Below are 25623 nucleotides of genomic sequence, written 5' to 3' on the forward strand. Positions count from 1 at the left end.
TGGTGGTACTCTGAGAAAAGATTGAAAATAATTTGACCATATGGACATGTTGAACCAATGTGTCGTCGAATTAGCATCACAGATGTCTTCCAACTTGTAAGAAGTCAGTTGGCATAACATTTTCGGGCATACATACTCCACTACAACCATGGGGAAAGACCAATATTCTCGCCTGGTTGATGAAGTATCCAGCAGTGATAACGTACACGTATGCTCCACTACCCAAATAAAGAAATAAACACGTTTTTATAAATAAGTATGTATTGTATTGTATGTATGGATGCTTTCACGGAGGACTAAGGAAATCATAATGTATTCATTCACATTTGACTGTAAATAAGAGGATTTTGACTTTTTTTTTTTTTTAATAAAAATGCCATGCACACCAACAGCCACCGCCTCCCTTTCTGATTTGTGTGCAAACAGCTTGGTGACAACAATGATGTTTTACTTTTTTTGTTGATGTTACCATTTCTGCATACATTATCTTGAGACTTGAGCTTCACTGTTGAACTTCATGGCCGTCGTGCACTTTAAATGCATGTCCCTCTTTATGGGAATGGTTAAGTCAGATCGGTCGAGATCAGGAGTGTTCTGAATACATTGTTGAGATTTTTTTTTAGCAACGCTGTGGATGGAGAATGTGGGATGGGCCACCTTCTCACATCAGGATTTCCTTAATTGTTTGTGTAGGCAACTATCAAAAAAGCAATTATTAGTTACCAAGGGGCTGAGTACGGGGAGTCTTTACCTTGCCAGACGCGCCGCTTGTCCATGCGTCCACACCGATCCTCGATCCAGAAAGTTGCTTGAGTTTTTAGAACATGTCCACTACGTTGAACTAGTGGGTTCAACATGCGTTCCAAAGTGATCAGTCATGCATGTAATTAATCATTCGTGTGACCGTGCGGTCAGCAAAAAGTACGTCTTCCCGTTCACCCTCGGACATTTAAAAAACCACCCACTTCCGCCAAGTAAACAGATGATTTTACCACCTGTGCTGACGTACCACCGAGCACCACGTGACAAGCACCTCATATACCAATTAACCAGAAAACACCTTCAATACAATTATATTCAATTATTTACAATATGTGACAAAGTGCTGGCACCAACAGTTTGTTTCATTTCAAATGAAATAAAAACAACTCCCAGCAATAGATCCACTAACATCAATGGAGATCCAAACATTACATTTTTTAAAATGTGTGGTCACATTATTAATAATTGGACACAAAATGCTAATGTGTGACCATAAAAAGTCACATATAATGGGTGCACAAAATACTAATTTGTGAATTAGTATCACATTCAAGAACAACTTTAACATCTGGGTTACAAATTGCCACACATCTTCGCTGGAGACCTCAGTCTCTGGTGTTTTGAAAGACAAGCGTCTTTGAATATTCTCTTCTCATATTTAGCCTGCAATGGCAGCCTATCCACAATATTAGGGCAAACAAAATCAACAAACAGACAAAAAAGGCAAGTGGTAGTCTCAAAGTGGTGCCTTATACATATAAAAAATCTTCCAACAGTGTTGTTGTTTGAAGAGTCGTTGCAGAATTTGGCAAGCATGCTTTTCTTTCCATTTGAATTGAGCCTTCTCATATCGTACAGTCGTACACATTCTTTGACCTACGGTAGATAGATATCATCATAGGACAACATTGCTTGTCAAATGCCTTTGCGATCTCCTGTCCAGTAGGTGGCGATATGCACCAAGGAGATGTAACCCGCCAAAATCAAGACGAAGAAGCAGCAGCAGCAGAAAAAGAAGAAGAAGAAACGTACACATCCGTTTCGATGACCAAGTCTCCTAGTGACTGGTAGCTGCGTTTTCAGTGAGTAATTTAAACGTTTTTAAACTCTTTGCCATGTATATACAAATGTATGTATTGTACACTATTTAGTAGCATAATTACGACACTGAGCCCTTCTAGTTCGTTTATCGTTACTCGCTAGTCACTGGAAGCTTGCTAGCTATGGTAAAACAATATCAACAAAGGTGATCGTGAGCTAGTACGCCCACAAGTCGAACTCAGCTGACAATCAAAAGTCAAGGTTGTCAAATTGGGTTAAATTATCATGATTTATTGTGTAAATTCAATTCTGCATGTGAAATGTTGTCTGTGCATTTGTGGATCAGCAGGCACGCAATTTCAAGATGTTCTCACACGCACACACAGGTCTCAAATATTTTACATGTGTGGAAAGGCCATCTCTACTCATTCCACTATAGGCAGTTCTACTGTTTCCATTTAACGGGAATGAGCTACATCCCGTTTTTTGTTTAAAACTTTGAAATTGAAAAACGGAAAGCTAAACTTTTATGTGTTTGACACAACTCGGGGAAACAAAATACGACCGTAATTCGTTTACCCCAAGCTTGCTTTGCCTCGACACGAAGACGTTCTTCTTCTTCGCCTTCTCTTTGCTGCTACAGCAGCGTTGTCGAGCGCCTGTTATCAGTTATTTATTTATTTTTGGGGGTTTTCAATGCGTGAGCAAAATTAAAGATTTGTCAGTTTTGTTTCATTTTGGGTTTTGGAACGAATATTGACAAAACAATTTTTTAAATTTATTTTTTTACTACCCGTTTTGTTTAAAAAAACAACAACAAATGAACAAATGATACACGGATTGTTGGAGACAGAGACACTACCCTCTAGCGGACTGAAGAGGGATGGCCTGAACACATGTGGATGTTAACAATTTCTGTGTGTGGGATAGATTGGATTGGATAGATGGATTTTTACTCGGGTACCATCCGACTCCCACGGGAAAAAAAAATCCCGGACCACAGTATAATAAATTAATTAATTAAAAAAGAAAAATTCCATCCCAGTGAAAACGACTTGTATCCCACCCTGCTCCCGTTCAGCATGACTCCCACTCCCGTACCGCTACCTATTTTAGAGGTCAGATACATGAAATAATGAATAAATAAAGTTGCATTTTCCTCATTCATTGAATACTTTGTAGCAGGAAGTAAGGAAGGAAGTAAGAGCAGGAAGCAAAAAAGAAAAAATGCTACAAGAGAACTGGATAAAATGAGACACTTGAAGAGTTAGTGTACACTACATAGTATTAGAAAACATTGTGGGTCGTTTACAACTCTCATACATTGCACCCATCAATATAGCATTAAGTTTTGAGTTTTGAATCCAGCCAACTTTGTCCAAAGGGCACTCCGTGATTTGTTTTGGGTAACTTTGTTGAACCTCCGAAGTCATACAAGAAATCTTGCCAACCTCCACAGCCCTATCTTTAAAATATTAAATGGCAATATCCATGGTTTTATTTTACAGCTTATGAAAAACCCGAGATGACACGATGCAAGGTCGTTCGTAACTAGACCGTTTTTTTCTTTCAATTCAAGTAAGCTTTGGCGCCAAGTTTTAAATCGGCTACTCCGGCTGCCCCTTGGTAGAAGGGGTAGGGTCAGCTCGGCTTGGGGTCTGTCAATAGTTTGGGTGCTAGCTGATGATGTCACGCTTTAATTTCTGTAATTTATTTCTTTTCCGCTATGTTTGTCACCCCATGGTTCTTGTGTTGATGTGTTCTCAGTTACTAAAAATAAATGAATAAATACATAAAGTGCATCAGTGCCACATTGGCAAGGATTAGGACTTTCTTTTATTTATTTTTTTTATTTAGTAATTTGGAATATATATGAATACAACAGCCACGGGGTGACAAACATAACGGCAAAGAAATATACTTTCTCAAAGTGTCTGTGTTGATCTGTAGTTGCGATTCGGTAGCACGTTCCTTGCTTTGTAACACTAAACAATTCAATGGTTCTTAAGACTGTAATTTTTTTCTTGCAAGAGTAAATCCGTATGAACTGAATCCCCACTGAAGAGGTACAATAGTGCTGTGCGCTTGAAAGCTGGTACATGTTTAATCAAACTTGCTTGTTTTTAAATAAACATGTTCATCAATAAAGGCATTCTTATTCTTAAATCAATTTTTCGCATTTGTTACATGTGCCAAGCTATGTTGTGTTTTAGTCGAGGCTCTTACTAAATCAGATAATACTCACAAATCAATGTAAAAAGTACATCATATATGAGTTTAAGGAACATAAATCATTACAGCTTTCTGGCCTGAAATGATTAAAAACAAAATGTCTTCTTGTTGAAACAGATGATTCTGTGATATAACACCAATGCTAATTAGGGACAAAAACCTGGACCAATAAAGTCAAGTCAAATGTTTCTAACTCTTTTGGTGTGTTTTTAATGTAAATAAAGACAATACAGTTGAGCTCTGGACAATTGTGAACCTGTAAAAATTTAAAACATGGGGCAAAAATGGACAAAGGTGTTTACACAGGACAGCGACGATATGGTCATACATTTAATTTTTAGTATTAATGTATTTATAGACTTACATTTTTCTGTGTACTGTACTCTACAGAAGGAACGCGTATACTTGAAGCTTCCATATAAGTTTATCTTAGACTTTGGTGTATACTTTTCAGTACAAACCAAGTATACTTAAGCATACTTCTGTGAAGTCTAGAAAATGAAGAATTTAAAAAGTACATCTCAAGTTTTTATTCTGCCTTCATTTTAGTACAAAAAAAAGTTTACTTACAGTATAATTCGATAAGCTACTTTTTGCTATATTGTCCGCGCAGTCCGACAGATGGACAGAATGGAGCGCCTTTGCTGTTTGCACGATTGAAACGTCAGCCTCCAGTGTGGGAATATCTTAGAAAATATGACGTTTGTGTCCAAAAAAAAAATGCGGTTGTCCGCTGAGCCACAAACGCACATTCGACAATTCACACACAGAGTCATGATAAATGCACACACAACATTAAAAAACACATGTGAAAATCACCAATATATTTGTGGATCTGAAAAACACCATCGCGGATGCGTTTGTGTGACTAATTTTGTGTCAAATCTCTCCCCATGTTCACCTGCTGCTGGTCGTCTACCTGCACATCTCTCCATCAACATATTCTTCAAAGGTACTGCATGCTGCTTGTTCCTTTTATTTTCTCCTGTGTAGCATTATGCCTCTGGTGGTTCGAGAGGGTCAATGTTGTTATTATATAAATATACTTTTAGTTTAAATAGTGTCTGTTAGATCAATTTGAAAAAATATTGAAGTACATTAAAATATACGGTATATTTTTATTGTGTACAAATTTTTTACTCATTTTGCAATAATTTCATGTTTAAAATTAAGGAATGTGATTTCTCTGTATTAAAGTAATCATTTTTTTCTTCAATGCAAAAGAGTTCTCAGCTGCCTTAAGGAAGGTTTTTACTGACCTTGTCAACCTGGGGCTATGTGACTACAGGTAAGGCTGCTCAGTGTTGCTAACATCAATTGTATGCATCTTTTTTGCAAAAATGTTGTGACATTCTAACCCCTCTTTGTTTAAAAAAAAAAAAAAAAAAAAAAAACAAGTAGCAAGTTAAAATGGTGAAATGAAATGAATGAAAAATCTAACTGAACTAAACTAAAATAAAAATACTTTTTCAAAAATGAAAATAGTAGTCCTCCCCATCTGAGTTGAGACTGCAAATGAAGCCACCACTCTGGTGAGCACCCATAAAGATTGATTGTAGAGGCAGCTTTTAAAGACAGGGATGTCAGTTTGTATGTTGTCAATAAATGTCATGTGCTGGGGCCAGACGTTGCCTCTTGCCAGACAGAAAGAGCCTCCACCCCAACGTCAACAACTGAGCCAAACCTTTGAGTATGCGATGTAAAGGTGCTGCTTCACTGAGAGGCGTCTTCAATATGTTGCTGACCAAAATGTTGTGTTGCTTTTTTTTATGCTGGCGATTGCAGTGAATAAGTCATCCAATAGATAAGCCATAACAGGAATGTAAATAAATGTAAAAACTCAAAATATATAAAAACACCTTTAAATTAAGAACGTCATGACGTGACATAAATTGCCTCTGAAAAAAAAATTGAGTTAGTTCTGTCAAGCGATTTTATTTATTTGAAGTAATGAATGCAAAATTTAACATAAATCGTTATCACATTTTTTCAACTATAATTTCATACAAAGCTTGTAACCGATTTTTACTTTAGCAAAATCCCGGAAAAAAAAAAAAAAAGTGAACTACATTTTGATTCAGAGGCTGTTCAAAGCGCTTTCTTTGAACCTTGAATATGTGGGGATGGAGCCTTTTCTGTTGCTGCAATGGCCTTCCATTAAATGTCAGGCAATTCACTCTGTCCATTTTGAAAAGCCTTTTGAAGACACGTATCCAGTCTTTGACTTTTGATCCAATGTGAGACTGACACTTTATTGCTGTTTTCCAGTGTCTACTGGAGTAATTTGTGTTTTAATTTATTGCGTGCACTTGTTGTATATATTATTGCTATTTTGTTATTGTAAAGTAAAGTGCTTTGTTAACGCTGCAGCTGTTATGAAATGCGCTCTATAATTAAGTTGTATCGTATTATATAGAATTAAAACTGTTGTACGATATGCCAAAGACATATTTTGGATTTCTCCAATGAGTAACTTTTCAAAGTAAAACTACGTAAAAGTCCATCTTTGTTTGTCAGTGACTCTCCTCTCAGTTTGGCTGCAAGCTGAGCAGAGGTCAGCTGCCACAGGAATTAAATAAAACGGAGTTCTTTTTTTTTTGAAAACGCTTTATGAAATTTGTATTAATCTACAGAGTTAACGCTTTAATTTTGACAGCCCTAATTAGAGTCCAAAATTGCATTAATGAGACGATGGAATCTGCTTTTTCCCCAATTAATAATTTCACATTCTAATACAAATGATTTGGGCCAGGGTAAAAGAACAAACAAAACTGTGTAATCTTATATCAACTCAAAAAGCTGTATACTTTTAATAAAAGTTGTGTATTTTGGAAATGTAAAGTAATACTTATCAGATAATGTAGTGTTGTAAAATGACAAGAGTAAAGTGGCATTTTTACAAGGGGATCAGATTAATGCCTGTTGGAGTAGTTTTACTTTTTGTGTATGTTTGAACAATATTAAACTACTCTATCTTAGCACATGGGCGGAGTATTTTCACTTGGAGGACTTTGAGGTCCTGCTTGACCAGTTGATTGAAAGGAGCGTGAGTTGCTCATTGGAAGTCAGGTGTGGAGAAAGCCACCAGCTGATTGATCACACAGACGCATGACGTGTGTGGGCACATTTGCAAATGTTAAAAGTGAAACTATGCCACCTTGTTTTACTAATACGACTTTAATCTTAAAATAGACAATTTTAAAAAAAATGAACTTTTATGTGCAGAAGAGTGTTACTCACTGCTTTTATTTTCTGCCTGACCAGATGGATGGAGGAGGCTTCGTGCTCAAAGGTGCAGCCGACGGACTTGTGGGACATGCGGAAGGGAAAGCCAAGATGCATTTGGACCCGTGTGAGTATTGAGCAGTGGCGTGTGTTTGACGAGCTGATATGTGATGTGACATCGCACCACAAGGTGGGCATGAGTGCACTCAACTTCAACTTCATGCACTGCGCGACACCATCGTCAGACTCTTCTGGACATGTTTTTGAATGACAATGATGTGGGCCAAATTAGTTAAAAAATAATGTCATATTAAAAAAAAAAAGTACATCTATTTTTGACTAACTTGGTTCACATCAGTGTCATTTCAAAACATGTCCAGCAGTGTGTGATGATGGTGTTGCGCTGTACACTTAGTTTTTGTCCCAGTGTGCTCACGGCCCCCTTTGGTGGCATCGCCAAAGTGTGTGCGCGTCATTTCAAGTAAGTGACATCACACATGAGCTCGTCAAGCAGGCAACACTTGAGCTGCTTCCATCGTCAATGTCTGTGTGTGCAACTTGAGTTGGCTCACACAAACATTGACTGGTGAAATGCTTTCAAATTGTCATGTTAGCTTCTGTGTCCAATAAATTGTTCAACTTGAATTGGAGTCTTTGTGTTTTATTGGTAAATCTGCCCTCATTTGAAGCCATCATGGGTGTCGGTTGCTGCAGTGGAAAACTATTCCAAAGGCTGCTTGAAGTCTTGAGGTGAGAGTTGCACGTCAGTGACTACTACTGTGGACACAAGTGTCACATTACTACTCCTGTTTGCCTCCTCATGACTCAAAACTGGAGCAATCTTTAAATTCATCGAGCTTTGGGTCATGTGAGATTGAGGGGAATAGTAAAAGTCCTGTCTCATGTAGTGACTGAAGTGCAACTTTGATCTGAAGACTCAAAAATGCCTTCAAAAAAGACTATCTGCTGCTAGGACCGCCCCTAACTCCGCCCAAATTTCAATCCACCAATCACAGCGTGGCTCAGATTTGCATAGCCAATCAGAACGCATTAATTTGCATAACCACGCCCACTTCTGACAATCCGACCAATCAGGGCACTCCAAATTTACATAGCCACGCCCACTTTGGGACCCACCAATCACAGTGCTCCTAATTTGCATAATCCCGCCCACCTTTCGACCAATCGCAGCCTTTTATCTGCATTGCTCCACCCACTTCCAGACCCATCAGCGAATCAGAAAGCCTTACTCCAGCCTTGCCCCACCCACTTTCTAAAAAAAAAAAGAAAAAAAAAGAATTTTTGGAAAAAAAATTTGGGGAAAAAAAATTTGAAAAAATATTTTTGATTTTTTTTTTTGTTTTTTTTGTTTTAACTTTGAAGATTGAAGTTTTTTGTGATGTGTGTAAGAATCAAGTTGAGAGTTTAAGTGTTATTTGTAATCAAGCTTTATTTCTTTTGCAGAGTTGACAATCGCAAACAAACAAGTTACAAGTTGGATGACAGTCTGCTCGTTGCAAAGTCCTCAAGTGGTCGGCCAGCGAGAAGACAAAGTTGCAAGTCGGATGACAGTCTGCTCGTTGCTTAGTGGTCAGCCAGCGAGAAGAACTTGGACAAGCGTGTGGACCTAAGACAAAAAAAAAACATTTGTGAGTCAAAAGTTAAGTCAACATCTTGTGCAGAAGATGTTTGGGGCTTCAAACCTACCAGCGACGAAGACGCAAGTCTTCAGGTGCGTTATGATGGATGATCTTCATCCTTGCTGCCTATAAAAAGGGGACGAAAAGGTCAGAAAAGTCGCATTGAGGATTGTGCAATGAAGAATTTAAAGAGCATACCGTCCAAGTGTAAATGTCTCCCATTTCTTCTCAGGCTGCCTCCAAGTTTGGCTTCAGCACCTCGTGGATGAGCAAGCAACAAGAAAGGCCAAAGTCTTGGGCTGTGAGCAGATACTTGATCGACCGCACTGGACACAAGAACAAATCATTCAACTTTGTCGAGACAACTGGAACATGCTAGCTGAAATTAAATGTTGCTTTTCTTACCAGCAGAGGACTCATCCTCAGGCAGACACACTGAGTCATGTTGCACTCCAGTGGCGCCATCTGCAAGACAAGGAACATGTGAGTAGACTTTGATTACTAAACTGTAATGCGGTTATGTTTTACCGTTACGTTTCAGCAGGAGCTCCTTATTGAGGCAGTCATCTGAAACACCATGGCGACAAGTTGGATGACATGTAAAGACAGTCTCCTCGTCGCTGCACGGTGGAGTCGTCAGCTGGTCAGCATGGCGACCTAAAGACAAAAGGGGAGTTCAAAGTTAACTCAAAAGCTTCAGGCATCAGCAAGATACCATGAATGTAGTGTTTCGCCTTCAATGGCAACTCATTTTTAGTTGACTAAAATGTTTTGATTGGCTGTAGACTGGAACCTTCCACTGCAGCATCTGGTCGAGCTCCGGAAACTCTGGACTGGTGCAGAGACTTCTCCTGGATGGACAAACCTGCAAATACCACAAATGATGGACCAGACAAACTGCTATTTTTAAGTACGTTTATTTGCATGTCTTAATATTGAAAATGTTAGCAGCTATGGAGAATTTCTTTGCCCAGCAGGTGGAAGAGTTCCTGATGGCACTCTTACTGGAAGCTGCAGTGCAGGCGAGTGCTCTTTCAACATGCCAACTTTTTGTAGCCTGTTTAACCGGTCAGCAAGTTGATCATCGCGCCACCTAGAACAACAAAATCTAGTCAAGTACTTTGATTCATCAACTTTGTCTTTTGCAACAGGTCCCAACCTTGACGAAGAGCTCAACTTCACAAGTCGATCCATGCGACAATGATTAGGTTCTTCAGCGCCACCTGGTGGACAAGAGCAGGACAAAACTTGTTGACCAGGGTCTTCAATCTTGTTCCTTGTGGGTCGCAGTCCTGCCCATCTGCAACACAGCCGATTCAAATCAGAAAGCTCTTTAGGAGCCTGATCATTTTAATCAGTTGTAGTGCAGCAGGGAGACAAAATATTCATGAAAGCGGTCTCAAGGAACAGGATTGGAGAGACCTGATGAGTGTCCTGACTGCAACATTAGCAAAACTGCAGAGAAAAAAAAATGCTCACTTTATACACCACCATTTTGTTCCACAGCCCTCAATGAAGCTCTGGCATGACTGCAGAAAAAGAGGGGGAGGAAAAACAAAAAGCTGAAGTTCAAATGGGACACTGCTGGAAAGTCACATCGGGTCTCCTGAGCCTCCTTGGGTTTCATCCAGAATCTTGGCTGGTGCTTCTTCCTGGAGTGAGACTGCAGCAAACATTCAAGTTGACAATGACCCAAGTGTTGCCATCGAGTCCATGTTCCCACCTGACTCAGGTGTCAAATTCAGGTCCAGAAAGTAAAACCCCTGCTGCCACAGTTTGGCTGTAGCCGCAGGTGCTTCCACTCAACCAGTAAACGAGCTCCGCAGAAGCTGCTTGAGTGGAAGCACCTGTGGCCCAAGTCAAACTGTGCCTGGGATTTATTAACTGGACCTGGATTTGACATACCTTTGCTGATTGACAAGATCACAGGAGGTCCCCTGGTCAGCACATGCTGAAATTAGTCAAACATTTGTATATGTATGAAAGAGTGTAATTTTTACCAGTGAGGAGAGCAGAGCTGGACGCCTCTTCAACAGAATGGTGGCCTGAAAGACAAGGCAACGTAAGCATTCCACTTGAAAATACTCAGTCTGACAAGCTAGTGGCTTAGCAATCTGACATTTGGTAGACATGCAAAAGTCTCATGATGCCATGTTCCCCACCCAAAAAAAACAGCAAGTCAGACATTTTAAGGGTCATTTGGGCCTAAGATGCCTGTAGACAGAAAATAAAAAACACACACACAAAGGTACTTGATTTAGTCTGTTTAATAGTGATATCTTTTATATAAAAAAAACGCAGAAATTGTGCCATTTTGCAGTCGACCCGGCAGTTCTGTTTTAGATGCAAGCCTGTGGACAGAAATGAGACAACACGCATGCATGATAATATACACGATTTATTTGGTTTTCTGGTGAAGTTTTGTCTACTTACCGTCGGCAAAACGGCACTTTCGTCCAGATGCTGGAAAAGGTTTGAGCAAAAGCTTTGTTAGTCATCGTCACACAAAGTAGCTGCATTTCTGTTGAATGAACATCAAACTTAACCATGAATAAATATTTAAATTGCGTTCATCCATTTATGAGTATGTACGTTCCGAAAACGTGCAATTTAAATTAGAAGCGTTAATTACCAATGCCAGTGCTGCCGCTTTAGGATGCCATGTTAGCAAGGCGTGAGCACGCCAAAAGTGCTTCTTTAGTTCAACGTGAGAAAAAGAGTGAGTTTTAAGAGGCCATCAAAGATTGAGTACTCACCTTGCCGTCAGCGTGCTGAGAAAGAGTGATTGTCTTCTTCCCCCGACTTAAATAGGTTTCCGGTGATGACGTCACTTCCATCGGGGAAAAAAAAATTAAAACTTCTATTTCACACAGAAAGCTAAGAGGTAGATTTTGGAAAAGAAGCTGTGTAATGGTGACATTGCGGTAGTGAAATCATAGATGCATTGCCATATATGCTTACCGGGATTCGAACCCGGGTTGTCTGTGGAGGAACGGGGAATTTTACCACTCGACTACCACTTTGTGTGAGTCAACACATGTGACCCTCTTGATACTATATACGAGTAGGGCGACAGAACGCAAATGTATTATTGCATATATCTATAACCTTTCAAATGACATTAGAAGATCTGACATGGTCGAACGGTTAGTGTCATGGTTTGGTCTACGAGAGACCCGGGTTCGACTCTTGCTTTGTTCTCCAATTAATTTGTAAATGGGGCAAAGAGTGAAAATCGAACCCGGGTCTCTGGAACACCAAGCCACATCTTATACCACTCGGCCATCTTGACGGAGAAATTCCGGAATTTTGTTGTCTATTTATTGGATTGTGGTCAACACTTCTCATCTATCCGGACATTACCTGAGCCGCTTATCCTCAGTTACATGAAAAAATGAAATGTAATTGGGGCGAGGGTTGGCATCCCTCGTGCAATGGTCACTTACACCGCTAACATTCCACGTGGACTGTGTGATGACACTCAAACAAATAAACCCCACCCCACCAGTGTTTACTACCACTAACTTCATGATGTCATCCATCGGGTAGAGAGTCAACTTGGTTTGAAATTGAAGACGAACATGACAAAGAGACATGGGTAATTTGTTACTTTGCTTTATTTGTGGTCGTAAATAAAGTGCTTGAATTAAACACACAAGTGTCTTCTTGTCTGCTTCAGTCACAAACAGTGCGTGTTTTAGTTTCAAAATTCTTGCTTTGTCGAGAAAGGCAACTCTATTGGGAGATTGAGAAGCGTCTCGTCTCGTCTCGTCGGATGGGCGGAGTGCGCGGGTCGCTACTGGTCCGACAGGTCTTAAGCTTTCTCCTGCAACACACAACGAAACATGATGAAATCAAATTTAATCATAACTATTAATACTATTGGGGAGAAAATTGGGAAGACTTTCTCAGGCCCCCCAAAGTATCACGTGTCATCGGGAATATTCTCCCGATATACTGCGCTCATCCAACCCACCCCTACACCACCACATCCAAACCAAATTTACCAGTGTGTGCGTGAAAAAAAGATTAACGAGAAGAAACTACGACCAATCGCCACCACAATTCACGTGCACAATCTCAACCTGTGCCCACATAAATCTCTTAAAATATCAAAAACAACTCTTTGATTGCACACATATGGAGAAGAAAATTGTAATGTCCATAAAATCTCAAAAATTGCTGCGATCCTTTTGATATTGACAAAACAAGTCTTAAACTCCTGCCGGGCCGAATCTGCTTCTGTTAGTGACGAAAAGGTTTCGTTCGCCTTCTGAAAATCATTACAAACCAGGGTTTTGACGCCCACCCAAATGTAAAGCGATCGACGGAAAAAAATCTTTCCACCTCTAGTTCACCGCTAGCTGTTGCCATGGTTACAATGCACGCACAGCGCAGTCGTTTAGCATTCTGAATATAGCTTCACATTTAAACGCAGATGTACTGTTGTTTCCCGTGTCCTCGTTAATAGTAACGATGTAATAATAATAATAAACAGAAGAAGATAATTATACAACACCCTGAACTACTCCCTGCGTGCCGGCTGTTTAAAGGTTTATTTACCGTAACATCGGTGCTAATTTTGGTAAGCATATCTGCCTTTTACTGTATGTGTAGCATTTAGCTAGCCGCCGTGCGTTGCGTCATCACTTGCTTTACACGCCAGTGTTGCGTGGAACAATAGTTTGGAGTGACAATTAAACAACTTGAAGAACTTTTGCCTCTTACTTGTAGAAGTGTTTGAAAAGTGCCCTGCCCTGAGATAATCTTGAATGTGGGAGATCAATGAGAACACGTTAATTTGCCTGAATTCAGATGACTACTACCCTTTGACTATTGTACACAAACTTGTGTATTGTACATACATATTTGACAAGATCGATATCATACCTCTGGTCAGTTTTCCTGTTGACGTTTCTAAGGATCCAAATCTCCAATCACACGCAATTTCCCGCACACTCGCCTGCCTGTCTAAAGTCTAAGTTTACTTCTCCGTCGCTACAAATTGTTAAGTCACTTAAAACATGTAGTCGCGTAAACTATCAAAATGTTTACACTCAGTAGCTGCATTTGCAAAGGCCAAGCACGCCCCGCCGCATGGAATTGTGGGATATAGTCGAGGATGCCAACTATTTTTTCCAGGTTACAAAAAAAGTTCACGATGTCGTCTTTAGGCGCTTCGCTGACGTCATCTCCTGGTCACGAGGAGAAATGCTTTCGGTGGCAACTTCCGGGAATCTAAAGATATACGAACCGTATTTCGATTTGTGTCACGTGCTATATTCGACTTCTGTTTTAGACTTTCCCTTACTTGTTCCAGACAACAAAATAGAAAATTAAGCTGTATTTCAATGTTGGTGTTTGTATTATAAAATGAAAATCAAATGAGTCCTTTTTTCCCCATTTTTCACATCTGCTTCCAAACATAATATCCAATGACCAAAAGGGACACGGACCACACCTGAGCACATACGTTTGTATTTCCAGGTTCTAGTCAAGACTTGAGCAGCAGCATTCGGGATGTACTGCAGTTGTCTTATATCTTATTTAGACAGCAGACAAGTAGTCTAACCTGCTGGAGACCAACTTTGCCTCAGAATGGAATTAGCTGGAGAAATTTCACATCTACACACTGATCTGTTTGATGTCGTGACAGAATGAATCCAACTTCATCTACCATCAGTTACATGTAAATATGAGTGACATTTCCATAGTTGGGGTAGCTTCATATTAGCTGTCTTAATGAAAGCATGTACAGATTAAACAACAAGGTTCAGAGGACCGACACCTGGGGAACCCCACAGGTGACAGCCATGTACCAAATTCATAAAAGTACATCCTGTCCTTGAGATAGGACTCAAACCAGTTTAGCGCTGTACCAGAGAGCCCCATCCAGTGTTCAAACCTCAGTAATAAGATTACATGGTCAACTATATGGAAGACAGTGCTCAGATCCAGCAGAACTAAGCCCGAGACTTTGCTTCCATCTGCAGCTTGAAACTACTGGGCATCAAAGGTCATATAGGTCAATTAGGGGAATTTTTAAAAAATGCCCCTTACTGTGTCAATATGAATATCATCCATCCATCCATTATCTGTACCGCTTCTCCTCACAAGGGTCGCGGGGCGTGCTGGAGCCTATCCCAGCTGTCTTTGGGCAGTAGGCGGGGGACACCCTGAACTGGTTGCCAGCCAATCGCAGGGCACACAGAGACAAACAACCGCACTCACAATCACACCTAGGGGCAATTTAGACAGTCCAATCAACTTACCATGCATGTTTTTGGAATGTGGGAGGAAACCGGAGTGCCCGGAGAAAAAATATGAATATCAAATTATTTTTATTGTCACAAGGAATCCAAACATGTATACAGAACTTTGATATGCATCCAACCTCAAATGACGGCGCTATGACCAAATATTATGAAGCGGTCAACCTATTGTGAAAAGTCAAATTCAAATAAACGTTGAAGATTGTCCAATTTGGGAAATCGTCTAATTGTACGGTATGTTTTCCTGTATTGCCAATTCAAGTAAGCAATTTTGAAAGGCAAAATGATAACTTTGACCTTGAACTTTCAAAATGACTGCCAAAGCGAGTGATTTGAATAGTAATGTCATGTCATGTCATGTCATCTTCCAAACCGCTTATCCTATACAGGGTCACGGGGAGTTGCTGGAGCCTATCCCAGCCGTCAATGGGCGAAGGCAGACTACACCCCGAACTGGCCGCCAGCCAGTCGCAGGGCAGAATAGTAATGTGTACTTCAAATAAACATTAAACCTTGTTCTGCAGTTGTTCGCATTATTCATACTCAGTTTCATATCCATCAGTTTGGATCACTGTCAGAATCCGTGTCAGTTATTTTAAGTTCTGTGGAAGAGCTAGTTTGGCGTATCACACTGACAAATATTTACCTTCTTGTGATATCCAACCGTGTTGAAGTGGAGATGGAGGAGCATGATGGTTCATGAACCTGATAAGTTTTCTCTGCTTACCTTCAAATTACGATAATTGTTTCACAAGGGATCCTTAGTGTAGATGTTCACTTTGAATTTGGAGAAGATGAAGTCTGGCTTCATTTGCAGTCTCAACCCAGATGGGGAGGACTACTATTTTCATTTTTGAAAAAGTATTTTTATTTTAGTTTAGTTCAGTTAGATTTTTCATTCATTTCATTTCACCATATTAACTTGCTACTTGTTTTTTTTTTGTTTTTTTAAACAAAGAGGGGTTAGAATGTCACAACATTTTTGCAAAAAAGATGCATACAATTGATGTTAGCAACACTGAGCAGCCTTGCCTGTAGTCACATAGCCCCAGGTTGACAAGGTCAGTAAAAACCTTCCTTAAGGCAGCTGAGAACTCTTTTCCATTGAAGAAAAAAAATAATGATTACTTTAATACAGAGAAATCACATTCCTTAATTTTAAACATTAAAGTATTGCAAAATGAGTAAAAAATGTACACACTAAAAATATACTGTATATTTTAATGTACTTCAATATTTTTTTCAAATGGGTCTAACAGACATGATTTAAACTAAAAGTATATTTATATAATAACAACATTGACCCTCTCGAACCACCAGAGGCATAATGCTACACGGGAGAAAATGGAAGGAACAAGCAGCATGCAGTACCTTTGAAGAATATGTTGATGGAGAGATGTGCAGGTAGACGACCAGCAGCAGGTGAACATGGGGAGAGATTTGACACAAAATTAGTCACACAAATCCATCCGCGATGGTGTTTTTCAGATCCACAAATACAAAAACGTGTTTTGTCAATATTCGTTCCAAAAACCAAACTGAAACAAAACTGACAAATGTTTAATTTTGCTAACGCATTGAAAACCCCCCAAAATAAATACATATCTGATAACAGGCGCTCGACAACGCTGCTGTAGCAGCAAAGAGAAGGCAAGAAAAAGAACGTCTCCATGTCAAGCAAAGCAAGCTTGGGGTAAACAAATTACGGTCGTATTTTGTTTCCCGAGTTGTGTCAAACACATAAAAGTTCAGCTTTCCGTTTTGCAATTTCAAAGTTTTAAACAAAAAACGGGATATAGCTCATTCCCGTTAAATGGAAACAGCCGAACTGCCTATAGTGGATTGAGTAGAGATGGCCTTTCCACACATTTCATATTCTCATAAAATATTTGAGACCTGTGTGTGCGTGTGAGGACGTCTTGAAATTGCGTGCCTGCTGATCCACAAATGCACAGTCGACATTTCACATGCAGAATTGAATTTACACAATAAGTCATGATAATTCAACCCAACTTTGACAACCTTGACTTTTGATTGTCAACTGAGTTCGACTTGTGGGCGTGCTAGCTCACGATCACCTTTGTTGATATTGTTTTACCATAGCTAGCAAGCTTCCAGTGACTAGCGAGTAACGATAGACGAACTAGAAGGGCTCAGTGTCGTTATGCTCCTAAATAGTGTACAATACATACATTTGTATATAAATGGCAAATAGTTTAAAAACGTTTAAATTACTCACTGAAAACGCAGCTACCAGTCGCTGGGAGACTTGGTCATCGAAACGGATGTGTACATTGCACATCGCCACCTACTGGACAGGAAATCGCAAAGGCATTCGACAAGCAATGTTGTCCTATGATGTTACCTATCTACCGTAGGTCAAAGAATGCGTACGACTGTACGATATGAGAAGGCTCAATTCAAATGGAAAGAAAAGCGTCCTTGCTAAATTCTGCAACGACTCTTCAAACAACAACACTGTTGGAAGATTTTTTATATGTATAAGGCACCACTTTGAGACTACCACTTGCCTTTTTTGTCTGTTTGTTGATTTTGTTTGCTCTAATATTGTGGAAAGGCTGCCATTGCAGGCTAAATATGAGAAGAGAATATTCAAAGACGCTTGTCTTTCAAAACACCAGAGACTGAGGTCTCCAGCGAAGATGTGTGGCAATTTCTAACCCAGATGTTAAAGTTGTTCTTGAATGTGATACTAATTCACAAATCAGTATTTTGTGCACCCATTATATGTGACTTTTTATGGTCACACATTCGCATTTTGTGTCCAATTATTAATAATGTGACCACAAATTAAAAAAAATATAATGTTTGGATCTCCATTGATGTTAGTGGATCTATTGCTGGGAGTTGTTTTTATTTCATTTGAAATGAAACAAACTGTTGGTGCCAGCACTTTGTCACATATTGTAAATAATTGAATATAATTGTATTGAAGGTGTTTTCTGGTTAATTGGTATATGAGGTGCTTGTCACGTGGTGCTCGGTGGTGGGTCAGCACAGGTGGTAAAATCATCTGTTTACTTGGCGGAAGTGGGTGGTTTTTGAACTCTCAGAGGGTGAACGGGAAGCCGTACTTTTTGCTGACCGCACGCTCACACGAATGATTAATTGCATGCATGACTGATCACTTTGGAACGCATGTTGGCAACTTGCAGAACTTTCTGGATCGAGGATCGTTGTGGACGCATGGGCAAGCGGCGCGTCTGGCAAGGTAAAGACTCCCCGTACTCAGCCCCTTGGTAACTAATAATTGCTTTTTTGATAGTTGCCTATACATGCATTTAAAGTGCACGACTGCCATGAAGTTTAACAATGAAGCTCAAGTATCAAGATAATATATGCAGAATGGGTAACATCAACAAAAAAAGTAAAACATCATTGTTGTCACCAAGCTGCTTGCACACAAATCAGAAAGGGGGGCGGTGGCTGTTGGAGTGAATGGCTATTTTTATTTAAAAGAAAATAGTCAAAATCCTCTTATTTACAGTAAAATGCGAATGAACATATTATGATTTCCTTAGTCCTCCATGAAAGCATAGATACAACAATACATATTTATTTATAAAAACGTGTTTATTTCTTTATTTGGGTAGTGGAGCATACGTGTACGTTATCACTGCTGGATACTTCATCAACCAGGCGAGAATATTGGTCTTTCCCCATGGTTGTAGTGGAGTTTGACAGAGCTGTCAAATTGTATGTTGTCAATAAATGTCGTGAGCTGGGGCGTGACGTTGGCGGACAGAAAGAGCCTCCACCCCAACATCAACAACTTAGAGTATGCGGTGTACAGGTGCAGCTTCACTGAGAGGCGTCTGGAATATGTTGCTGACCAAAATGTGTTGCTTTTTTTGTGCTGGCGATTGCAGTGAATGTCATTAAATAGATGTAAATAAATGTAAAAACTCAAAATAAATGAAAACACCTTTAAATGATTAAAAATGTCATGCCGCATCTAAATTGATCCTGAACAAAATAATAAATATTAGTTAGTCCTGTCAAGCAATTAATTTATTTTAAGTAATGAATGCAAAATTTAACATAAATCGTAATCACATTTTTTCAACTATAATTTTATACGAAGCTTGTAACAGGTATTTACTTTAGCAAAATCTTGGAAAAAAAATAAGTACCGTCACACAGTATTACGATTCAGAGGCTGTTCAAATCGCTTTCTTTGATCCTTGAATATGATTCTTTGAGTATCAGAGGGGATGGAGCCTTTTGTTGCTGGTCCTTCCCTCTCGAATGACCTTCCATTAAATGTCGGGCAAGCCCCTTCTCTGTCCGTTTTGAAAAGCCTTTTGAAGACACGTATCCAGTCTTTGACTTTTGATTCGATGTGAGACTGACACTTTATTGCTGTTTTCCAGTGTCTACTGTAGTAATTTGTGTTTTGATTTATTGCGTGCACTTGTCATATTATTGCTATTTTGTTATAGTAATGTAAAGTGCTTTGTCAAAGCTTCAGCTGTTATGAAATGCTACAAAAAAGTCAATCTTTGTCTTTATGCAATTGATTCTCCTCGTAAGTTTATCTGCAAGGTGAGCAGAGGTCAGCTGCCACAGGATTTAAATAAAATGGATTTTTTTTTTTTTAACGCTTTATGAAATTTAAATTCATCTCTAGAGTTAACACTTTAATAATTAGAGTCCGAAATTGTATTCATGATGGACAATTTAATCTGCTATTTCCCCAATTAATAATTTCACATTCTAATACAAAGGATTATTTGGGCGACAGGCAAAAAGAACAAACAAAACTGTGTAATCTTACATCGTCAACTTAAAAAGTGATATACTTTTGATAAAAGTTATGTATTTTGGAAATGTAAAGTAATACTTATCAGATACTATAGTGTTGTAAATTTACAAGGGGGTCAGATTGCTGCCCGTTGGAGTAGTTTTAATTTTTGTGTATGTTTGAACAATATTAAACTACTCTATCTTAGCACATGGGCGGAGTATTTTCACTTGGAGGACTTTGAGGTCCTGCTTGACCAGTTGATTGAAAGGAGCGTGAGATGCTCATTGGAAGTCAGGTGTGGCGAGAAAGCCACCAGCTGATTGCTCACAAAGATGCGTGACGTGTGAGGGCACATGTGCAATTGTTAAAAGTGAAACTATACCACCCTATTTTACTAATAATACGACTTGAATCTTAAAATAGACAATTTAAAAAAAATGAACTTTTATGTGCAGTAGAGTGTAACTTACTGCTTTTATTTTCTGCCTGACCAGATGGATGGAGGAGGCTTCGTGCTCAAAGGTGCAGCCGACGGACTTGTGGGACATGCGGAAGGGAAAGCCAAGATGCATTTGGACCCGTGTGAGTATTGAGCAGTGGTGTGTGTTTGACGAGCTGATATGTGATGTGACATCGCACCACAAGGTGGGCATGAGTGCACTCAACTTCAACTTCATGCACTGCGCGACACCATCGTCAGACTCTTCTGGACATGTTTTTGAATGACAATGATGTGGGCCAAATTAGTTAAAAAATAATGTCATATTTAAAAAAAAAAAAGTACATCTATTTTTGACTAACTTGGTTCAGATCAGTGTCATTTCAAAACATGTCCAGCAGTGTGTGATGATGGTGTTGCGCTGTACACTTAGTTTTTGTCCCAGTGTGCTCACGTCCCCCTTTGGTGGCATCGCCAAAGTGTGTGCGCGTCATTTCAAGTAAGTGACATCACACATGAGCTCGTCAAGCAGGCAACACTTGAGCTGCTTCCATCGTCAATGTCTGTGTGTGCAACTTGAGTTAGCTCACACAAACATTGACTGGTGAAATGCTTTCAAATTGTCATGTTAGCTTCTGTGTCCAATAAATTGTTCAACTTGAATTGGAGTCTTTGTGTTTTATTGGTAAATCTGCCCTCATTTGAAGCCATCATGGGTGTCGGTTGCTGCAGTGGAAAACTATTCCAAAGGCTGCTTGAAGTCTTGAGGTGAGAGTTGCACGTCAGTGACTACTACTGTGGACACAAGTGTCACATTACTACTCCTGTTTGCCTCCTCATGACTCAAAACTGGAGCAATCTTTAAATTCATCGAGCTTTGGGTCATGTGAGATTGAGGGGAATAGTAAAAGTCCTGTCTCATGTAGTGACTGAAGTGCAACTTTGATCTGAAGACTCAAAAATGCCTTCAAAAAAGACTATCTGCTGCTAGGACCGCCCCGAACCCCGCCCAAATTTCAATCCACCAATCACAGCGTGGCTCGGATTTGCATAGCCAATCAGAATGCATTAATTTGCATAACCACGCCCACTTCTGACAATCCGACCAATCAGGGCACCCCAAATTTGCATAGCCACGCCCACTTTGGGGCCCACCAATCACAGTGCTCCTAATTTGCATAATCCCGCCCACCTTTCGACCAATCGCAGCCTTTTATCTGCATTGCTCCACCCACTTCCAGACCCATCAGCAAATCAGAAAGCCTTATTCCAGCCTTGCCCCACCCACTTTCTAAAAAAAAATTTAAAAAAATGAATTTTTGGAAAAAAAATTGGGGGAAAAAAAATTTGAAAAAATATTTTTGATTTTTTTTTTTTCTTTTAACTTTGAAGATTGAAGTTTTTTTGTGATGTGTGTAAGAATCAAGTTGAGAGTTTAAGTGTTATTTGTAATCAAGCTTTATTTCTTTTGCAGAGTTGACAATCGCAAACAAACAAGTTACAAGTTGGATGACAGTCTGCTCGTTGCAAAGTCGGCAAGCGAGAAGACAAAGTTGCAAGTTGGATGACAGTCGGCTCGTTGCAAAGTCCTCAAGTGGTCGGCCAGCGAGAAGACAAAGTTGCAAGTCGGATGACAGTCTGCTCGTTGCTTAGTGGTCAGCCAGCGAGAAGAACTTGGACAAGCGTGTGGACCTAAGACAAAAACAAAAAAAACATTTGTGAGTCAAAAGTCAAGTCAACATCTTGTGCAGAAGATGTTTGGGGCTTCAAACCTACCAGCGATCAAGACGCAAGTCTTCAGGTGCGTTATGATGGATGATCTTGTTCCTTGCTGCCTAGAAAGGAGAAGAAAAATGAAAAGTCAGAAAAGTTGCATTGAGGATTGTGCAATGAAGAATTTAAAGAGCATACCGTCCAAGTGTAAATGTCTCCCATTTCTTCTCAGGCTGCCTCCAAGTTTGGCTTCAGCGCCTCGTGGATGAGCAAGCAACAAGAAAGGCTAAAGTGTTGCTGGTCTCGGGCTGTGAGCAGGTACTTGATCGACCGCACTGGACACAAGAACAAATCATTCAACTTTGTCGAGACAACTGGAACATGCTAGCTGAAATTAAATGTTGCTTTTCTTACCAGCAGAGGACTCACCCTCAGGCAGACGCACTTGGAGTCATGTTGCACTCCAGTAGCGCCATCTGCTGGACAACAAACATGTGAGTAGACAATTCTATTACTAACCTGAAAGGCGGTTATGTTTTACTGTTACATTTCTGCAGGAGCTCCTTATTGAGGCAGTCATCTGGAACACCATGGCGACAAGTTGGATGACATGTAAAGACAGTCTCCTCATCGCTGCACGGTGGAGTCGTCAGCTGGTCAGCATGGGGACCTAAAGACAAAAGGGGAGTTCAAAGTTAACTCAAAAGCTTAAGGCATCAGCAAGATACCATGAATGTAGTGTTTCGCCTTCAATGGCAACTCATTTTTAGTTGACTATAAAATGTTTTGATTGGCTGTAGACTGGAACCTTCCACTGCAGCATCTGGTCGAGCTCCGGAAACTCTGGACTGGTGCAGAGACTTCTCCTGGATGGACAAACCTGCAAATACCACAAATGATGGACCAGACAAACTGCTATTTTTAAGTAAGTTTATTTGCATGTCTTAGTATTGAAAATGTTAGCAACTTTGAAGACCCTCCACATTTATGGAGAATTTCTTTGCCCAGCAGGTGGAAGAGTCCCCCTGATGGCACTCTTACTGGAAGCTGACGTGCAGGCGAGTGCCCTTTCAACATGCCAAGTTTTTGTAGCCTGTTTAACCGGTCAGCAAGTTGATCAACGCGCCACCTAGAACAACAAAAATTAGTCAAGTACTTTGATTCATCAAGTTTGTCTTTTGCAACAGGTCCCAACCTTGACCAAGAGGAGCGCGACTTGACAAGTTGATCCATGCCGGTTCTTCAGCGCCACCTGGTAGACAAGAGCAGAACAAAAGTCACTTGTTGACCAGGGTCTTCAATCCTGTTCCTTGTGGGTCACCGTCATGCCTGTTTTCCATTGCGCCCATCTGCAACACACCCGATTCAAATCAGCAAGCTCTTTAGGAGCTTGATCATATTAACCAGCTGTATTGCAGCAGGGAGACAAAATATTCATGAAAGCGGTCTCAAGGAACAGGATTGGAGAGACCTGATGAGTGTCCTGACTGCAACATTAGCAAAACTGCAGAGAAAAAAAAAATGCTCACTTTATACACCACCATTTTGATCCACAGCCCTCAATGAAGCTCTGGCATGACTGCAGAAAAAGAGGGGGAGGAAAAACAAAAAGCTGAAGTTCAAATGGGACACTGCTGGAAAGTCACATCGGGTCTCCTGAGCCTCCTTGGGTTTCATCCAGAATCTTGGCTGGCGCTTCTTCCTGGAGTGAGACTGCAGCAAACATTTAAGTTGACAATGACCCAAGTGTTGCCATTGAGTCCATGTTCCCACCTGACTCGGGTGTTAAATTCAGGTCCAGAAAGTAAAACCCCTGCCGCCACAGTTTGGCTGTAGCCGCAGGTGCTTCCACTCAACCGGTAAACGAGCTACGCAGAAGCTGTTTGAGTGGAAGCACCTGTGGCGCAAGTTAAACTGTGCCTGGGATTTATTAACTGGACCTGGATTTGACATACCTTTGCTGATTGACAAGATCACATGAGGTCCCCTGGTCAGCACATGCTGAAATTAGTCATGAAAGCGTGCGTTTTACCAGTGAGGAGAGCAGAGCTGGATGCCTCTTCAACAGAATGGTGGCCTGAAAGACAAGGCAACGTAAGCATTTCACTTGAAAATACTCAGCCTGACAAGCTAGTGGTTTAGCAATCTGACATTTGGTAGACTCAAACGTCGCATGACGCCATATCCCAAAAAGACAGCAAGTCAGCCATTTTAAGGGTCATTTGGGCCTAAGATGCCTGTAGACAGAAAATAAAACACACACACCCAGATACTTGATTTAGTCTGTTTAATAGTGATATTTTATATAAAAACACAGAAATTGTGCCATTTTGCAGTCGACCTGGCAGTTCTGTTTTAGATGCAAGCCTGTGGACAGAAATGAGACAACACGCATGCATGATAATATACACGATTTATTTGGTTGACTGGTGAAGTTTTGTCTACTTACCCTCGGCAAAACGGCACTTTCGTCCAGATGCTGGAAAAGGTTTGAGCAAAAGCTTTGTTAGTCATCGTCACACAAAGTAGCTGCATTTCTGTTGACTAAACATCAAACTTAACCATGAATAAATATTTAAATTACTGCGTTCATCCATTTATGAGTATGTACGTTCCGAAAACGTGCAATTTAAATTAGAAGCGTTAATTACCAATGCTGCCGCTTTAGGTTGCCATGTTAGCAAGGCGTGAGCACGCCAAAAGTGCTTCTTTAGTTCAACGTGAGCAAAAGAGTGAGTTTTAAGAGGCCATTAAAGATTGAGTACTCACCTTGCCGTCAGCGTGCTGAGAAAGAGTGATTGTCTTCTTCCCCCGACTTAAATAGGTTTCCGGTGATGACGTCACTTCCATAGGGGGAAAAAAAAAATAAAACTTCTATTTAACACAGAAAGCTCAGAGGTAGATTTTGGAAAAGAAGCTGTGTTATGGTGACATTGCGGTAGTGAAATAATAGATGCATTGCCATATATGCTTACCGGGATTCGAACCCGGGTTGTCTGTGGAGGAACGGGGAACCTTACCACTCGACTACCACTTTGTCTGAGTTAACATATGTGACCCTACTACTATACTAAATACGAGTAGGGCGACAACGCAAATGTATTACTGCACATATCTATAACATTTCGAACAACACTAGAAGATCTGACATGGTCGAATGGTTAGTGACATAGTTTGGTCTACGGGTGAACCGGGTTCGATTCTTGCTTTGTCCTCCCATTAATTTGTAAATGACGCAAAGAGTGAGGATCGAACCCGAGTCTCTGGAACACCAAGCTACATCTTATACCACTCGGCCATCTTGACGGAGAAAATTCGGAATTTTGTTGTGTATTTATTGAATTGTGGTCAACAGTTGAAAAGTGTTTCCTGATGTCTTCCAGACATTCATCTATCCGGACATTACCCGAGCCGCTTATCCTCAGTTACATGAAAAAAGGAAATGTAATTGGGGCGAGGGTTGGCATCCCTCGTGCAGTGGTCACTTACACCGCTAACATTCCACGTGGACTGTGTGATGACACTCAAACA

The 25623-nt window shown here is 40.3% G+C and overlaps 1 protein-coding gene and 3 long non-coding RNA genes across 16 annotated transcripts; 2 read left to right on the forward strand and 2 right to left on the reverse strand.

Annotated features, from left to right (window-relative positions):
- Positions 1-1789: 1789 nt before the first annotated feature.
- Positions 1790-23011, forward strand: LOC147129525 (uncharacterized). 6 transcript variants are annotated; one of them, XR_015082679.1, is made up of 8 exons: positions 1790-1844; positions 5260-5323; positions 7300-7387; positions 8725-9047; positions 9133-9201; positions 9309-9383; positions 9445-9810; positions 9875-12070. It is a non-coding gene; the product is annotated as an uncharacterized LOC147129525 (long non-coding RNA). The 6 variants fall into 6 exon arrangements; XR_015082674.1 differs by having other exon boundaries at positions 9133-9383; XR_015082676.1 differs by lacking the exon at positions 1790-1844 and adding an exon at positions 4931-4987 and having other exon boundaries at positions 9133-9383.
- On the reverse strand, positions 8693-24896 carry LOC147129526 (uncharacterized). Of its 8 annotated transcripts, none has more exons than XM_086017338.1 (14): positions 24862-24896; positions 24542-24571; positions 24434-24459; positions 24244-24329; positions 24048-24169; positions 23622-23805; positions 23288-23344; positions 23134-23221; positions 22905-22972; positions 22640-22761; positions 9306-9365; positions 9099-9226; positions 8968-9026; positions 8693-8887 (listed from the first exon to the last, which is right to left on the reverse strand). In XM_086017338.1, the coding sequence occupies exons 7-12, from the start codon at positions 23323-23325 to the stop codon at positions 9129-9131; spliced, it is 474 nt and encodes a 157-aa protein (XP_085873464.1). In that variant the 5' UTR covers positions 23326-23344; positions 23622-23805; positions 24048-24169; positions 24244-24329; positions 24434-24459; positions 24542-24571; positions 24862-24896; the 3' UTR covers positions 8693-8887; positions 8968-9026; positions 9099-9128. The 8 variants fall into 8 exon arrangements, 6 of the variants coding, with proteins under 6 accessions (XP_085873464.1, XP_085873465.1, XP_085873466.1 ...); XM_086017339.1 differs by having other exon boundaries at positions 23288-23441; XM_086017342.1 differs by lacking the exons at positions 8693-8887; positions 8968-9026; positions 9099-9226; positions 9306-9365 and adding exons at positions 21834-22071; positions 22156-22214; positions 22291-22427; positions 22522-22568.
- On the reverse strand, positions 12659-17498 carry LOC147129527 (uncharacterized). Its single transcript, XR_015082628.1, has 4 exons — positions 17412-17498; positions 16477-16543; positions 16205-16268; positions 12659-12726 (listed from the first exon to the last, which is right to left on the reverse strand). It is a non-coding gene; the product is annotated as an uncharacterized LOC147129527 (long non-coding RNA).
- On the forward strand, positions 18256-22409 carry LOC147129528 (uncharacterized). Its single transcript, XR_015082680.1, has 4 exons — positions 18256-18404; positions 20435-20522; positions 21854-22180; positions 22325-22409. It is a non-coding gene; the product is annotated as an uncharacterized LOC147129528 (long non-coding RNA).
- Positions 24897-25623: the final 727 nt, after the last annotated feature.

Source organism: Filicampus tigris, chromosome 19 (assembly GCF_054856515.1).
Source record: "Filicampus tigris isolate MCC_2025a chromosome 19, RoL_Ftig_1.0, whole genome shotgun sequence".
In the NCBI taxonomy this organism is placed as follows: domain Eukaryota; kingdom Metazoa; phylum Chordata; class Actinopteri; order Syngnathiformes; family Syngnathidae; genus Filicampus; species Filicampus tigris.

Excerpts from the sequence above, each read along its gene's own strand:
- LOC147129526 (XM_086017338.1), bottom strand. The coding sequence starts at position 23,325 with ATGGATCAACTTGTCAAGTCGCGCTCCTCTTGGTCAAG. Across the intron at positions 23,222-23,287 it reads TCGCGCTCCTCTTGGTCAAG|GTGGCGCGTTGATCAACTTG; the intron begins GTTGGGACCTGT and ends TTGTTGTTCTAG. Across the intron at positions 22,973-23,133 it reads CGCCTGCACGTCAGCTTCCA|GTTTGTCCATCCAGGAGAAG; the intron begins GTAAGAGTGCCA and ends TGGTATTTGCAG.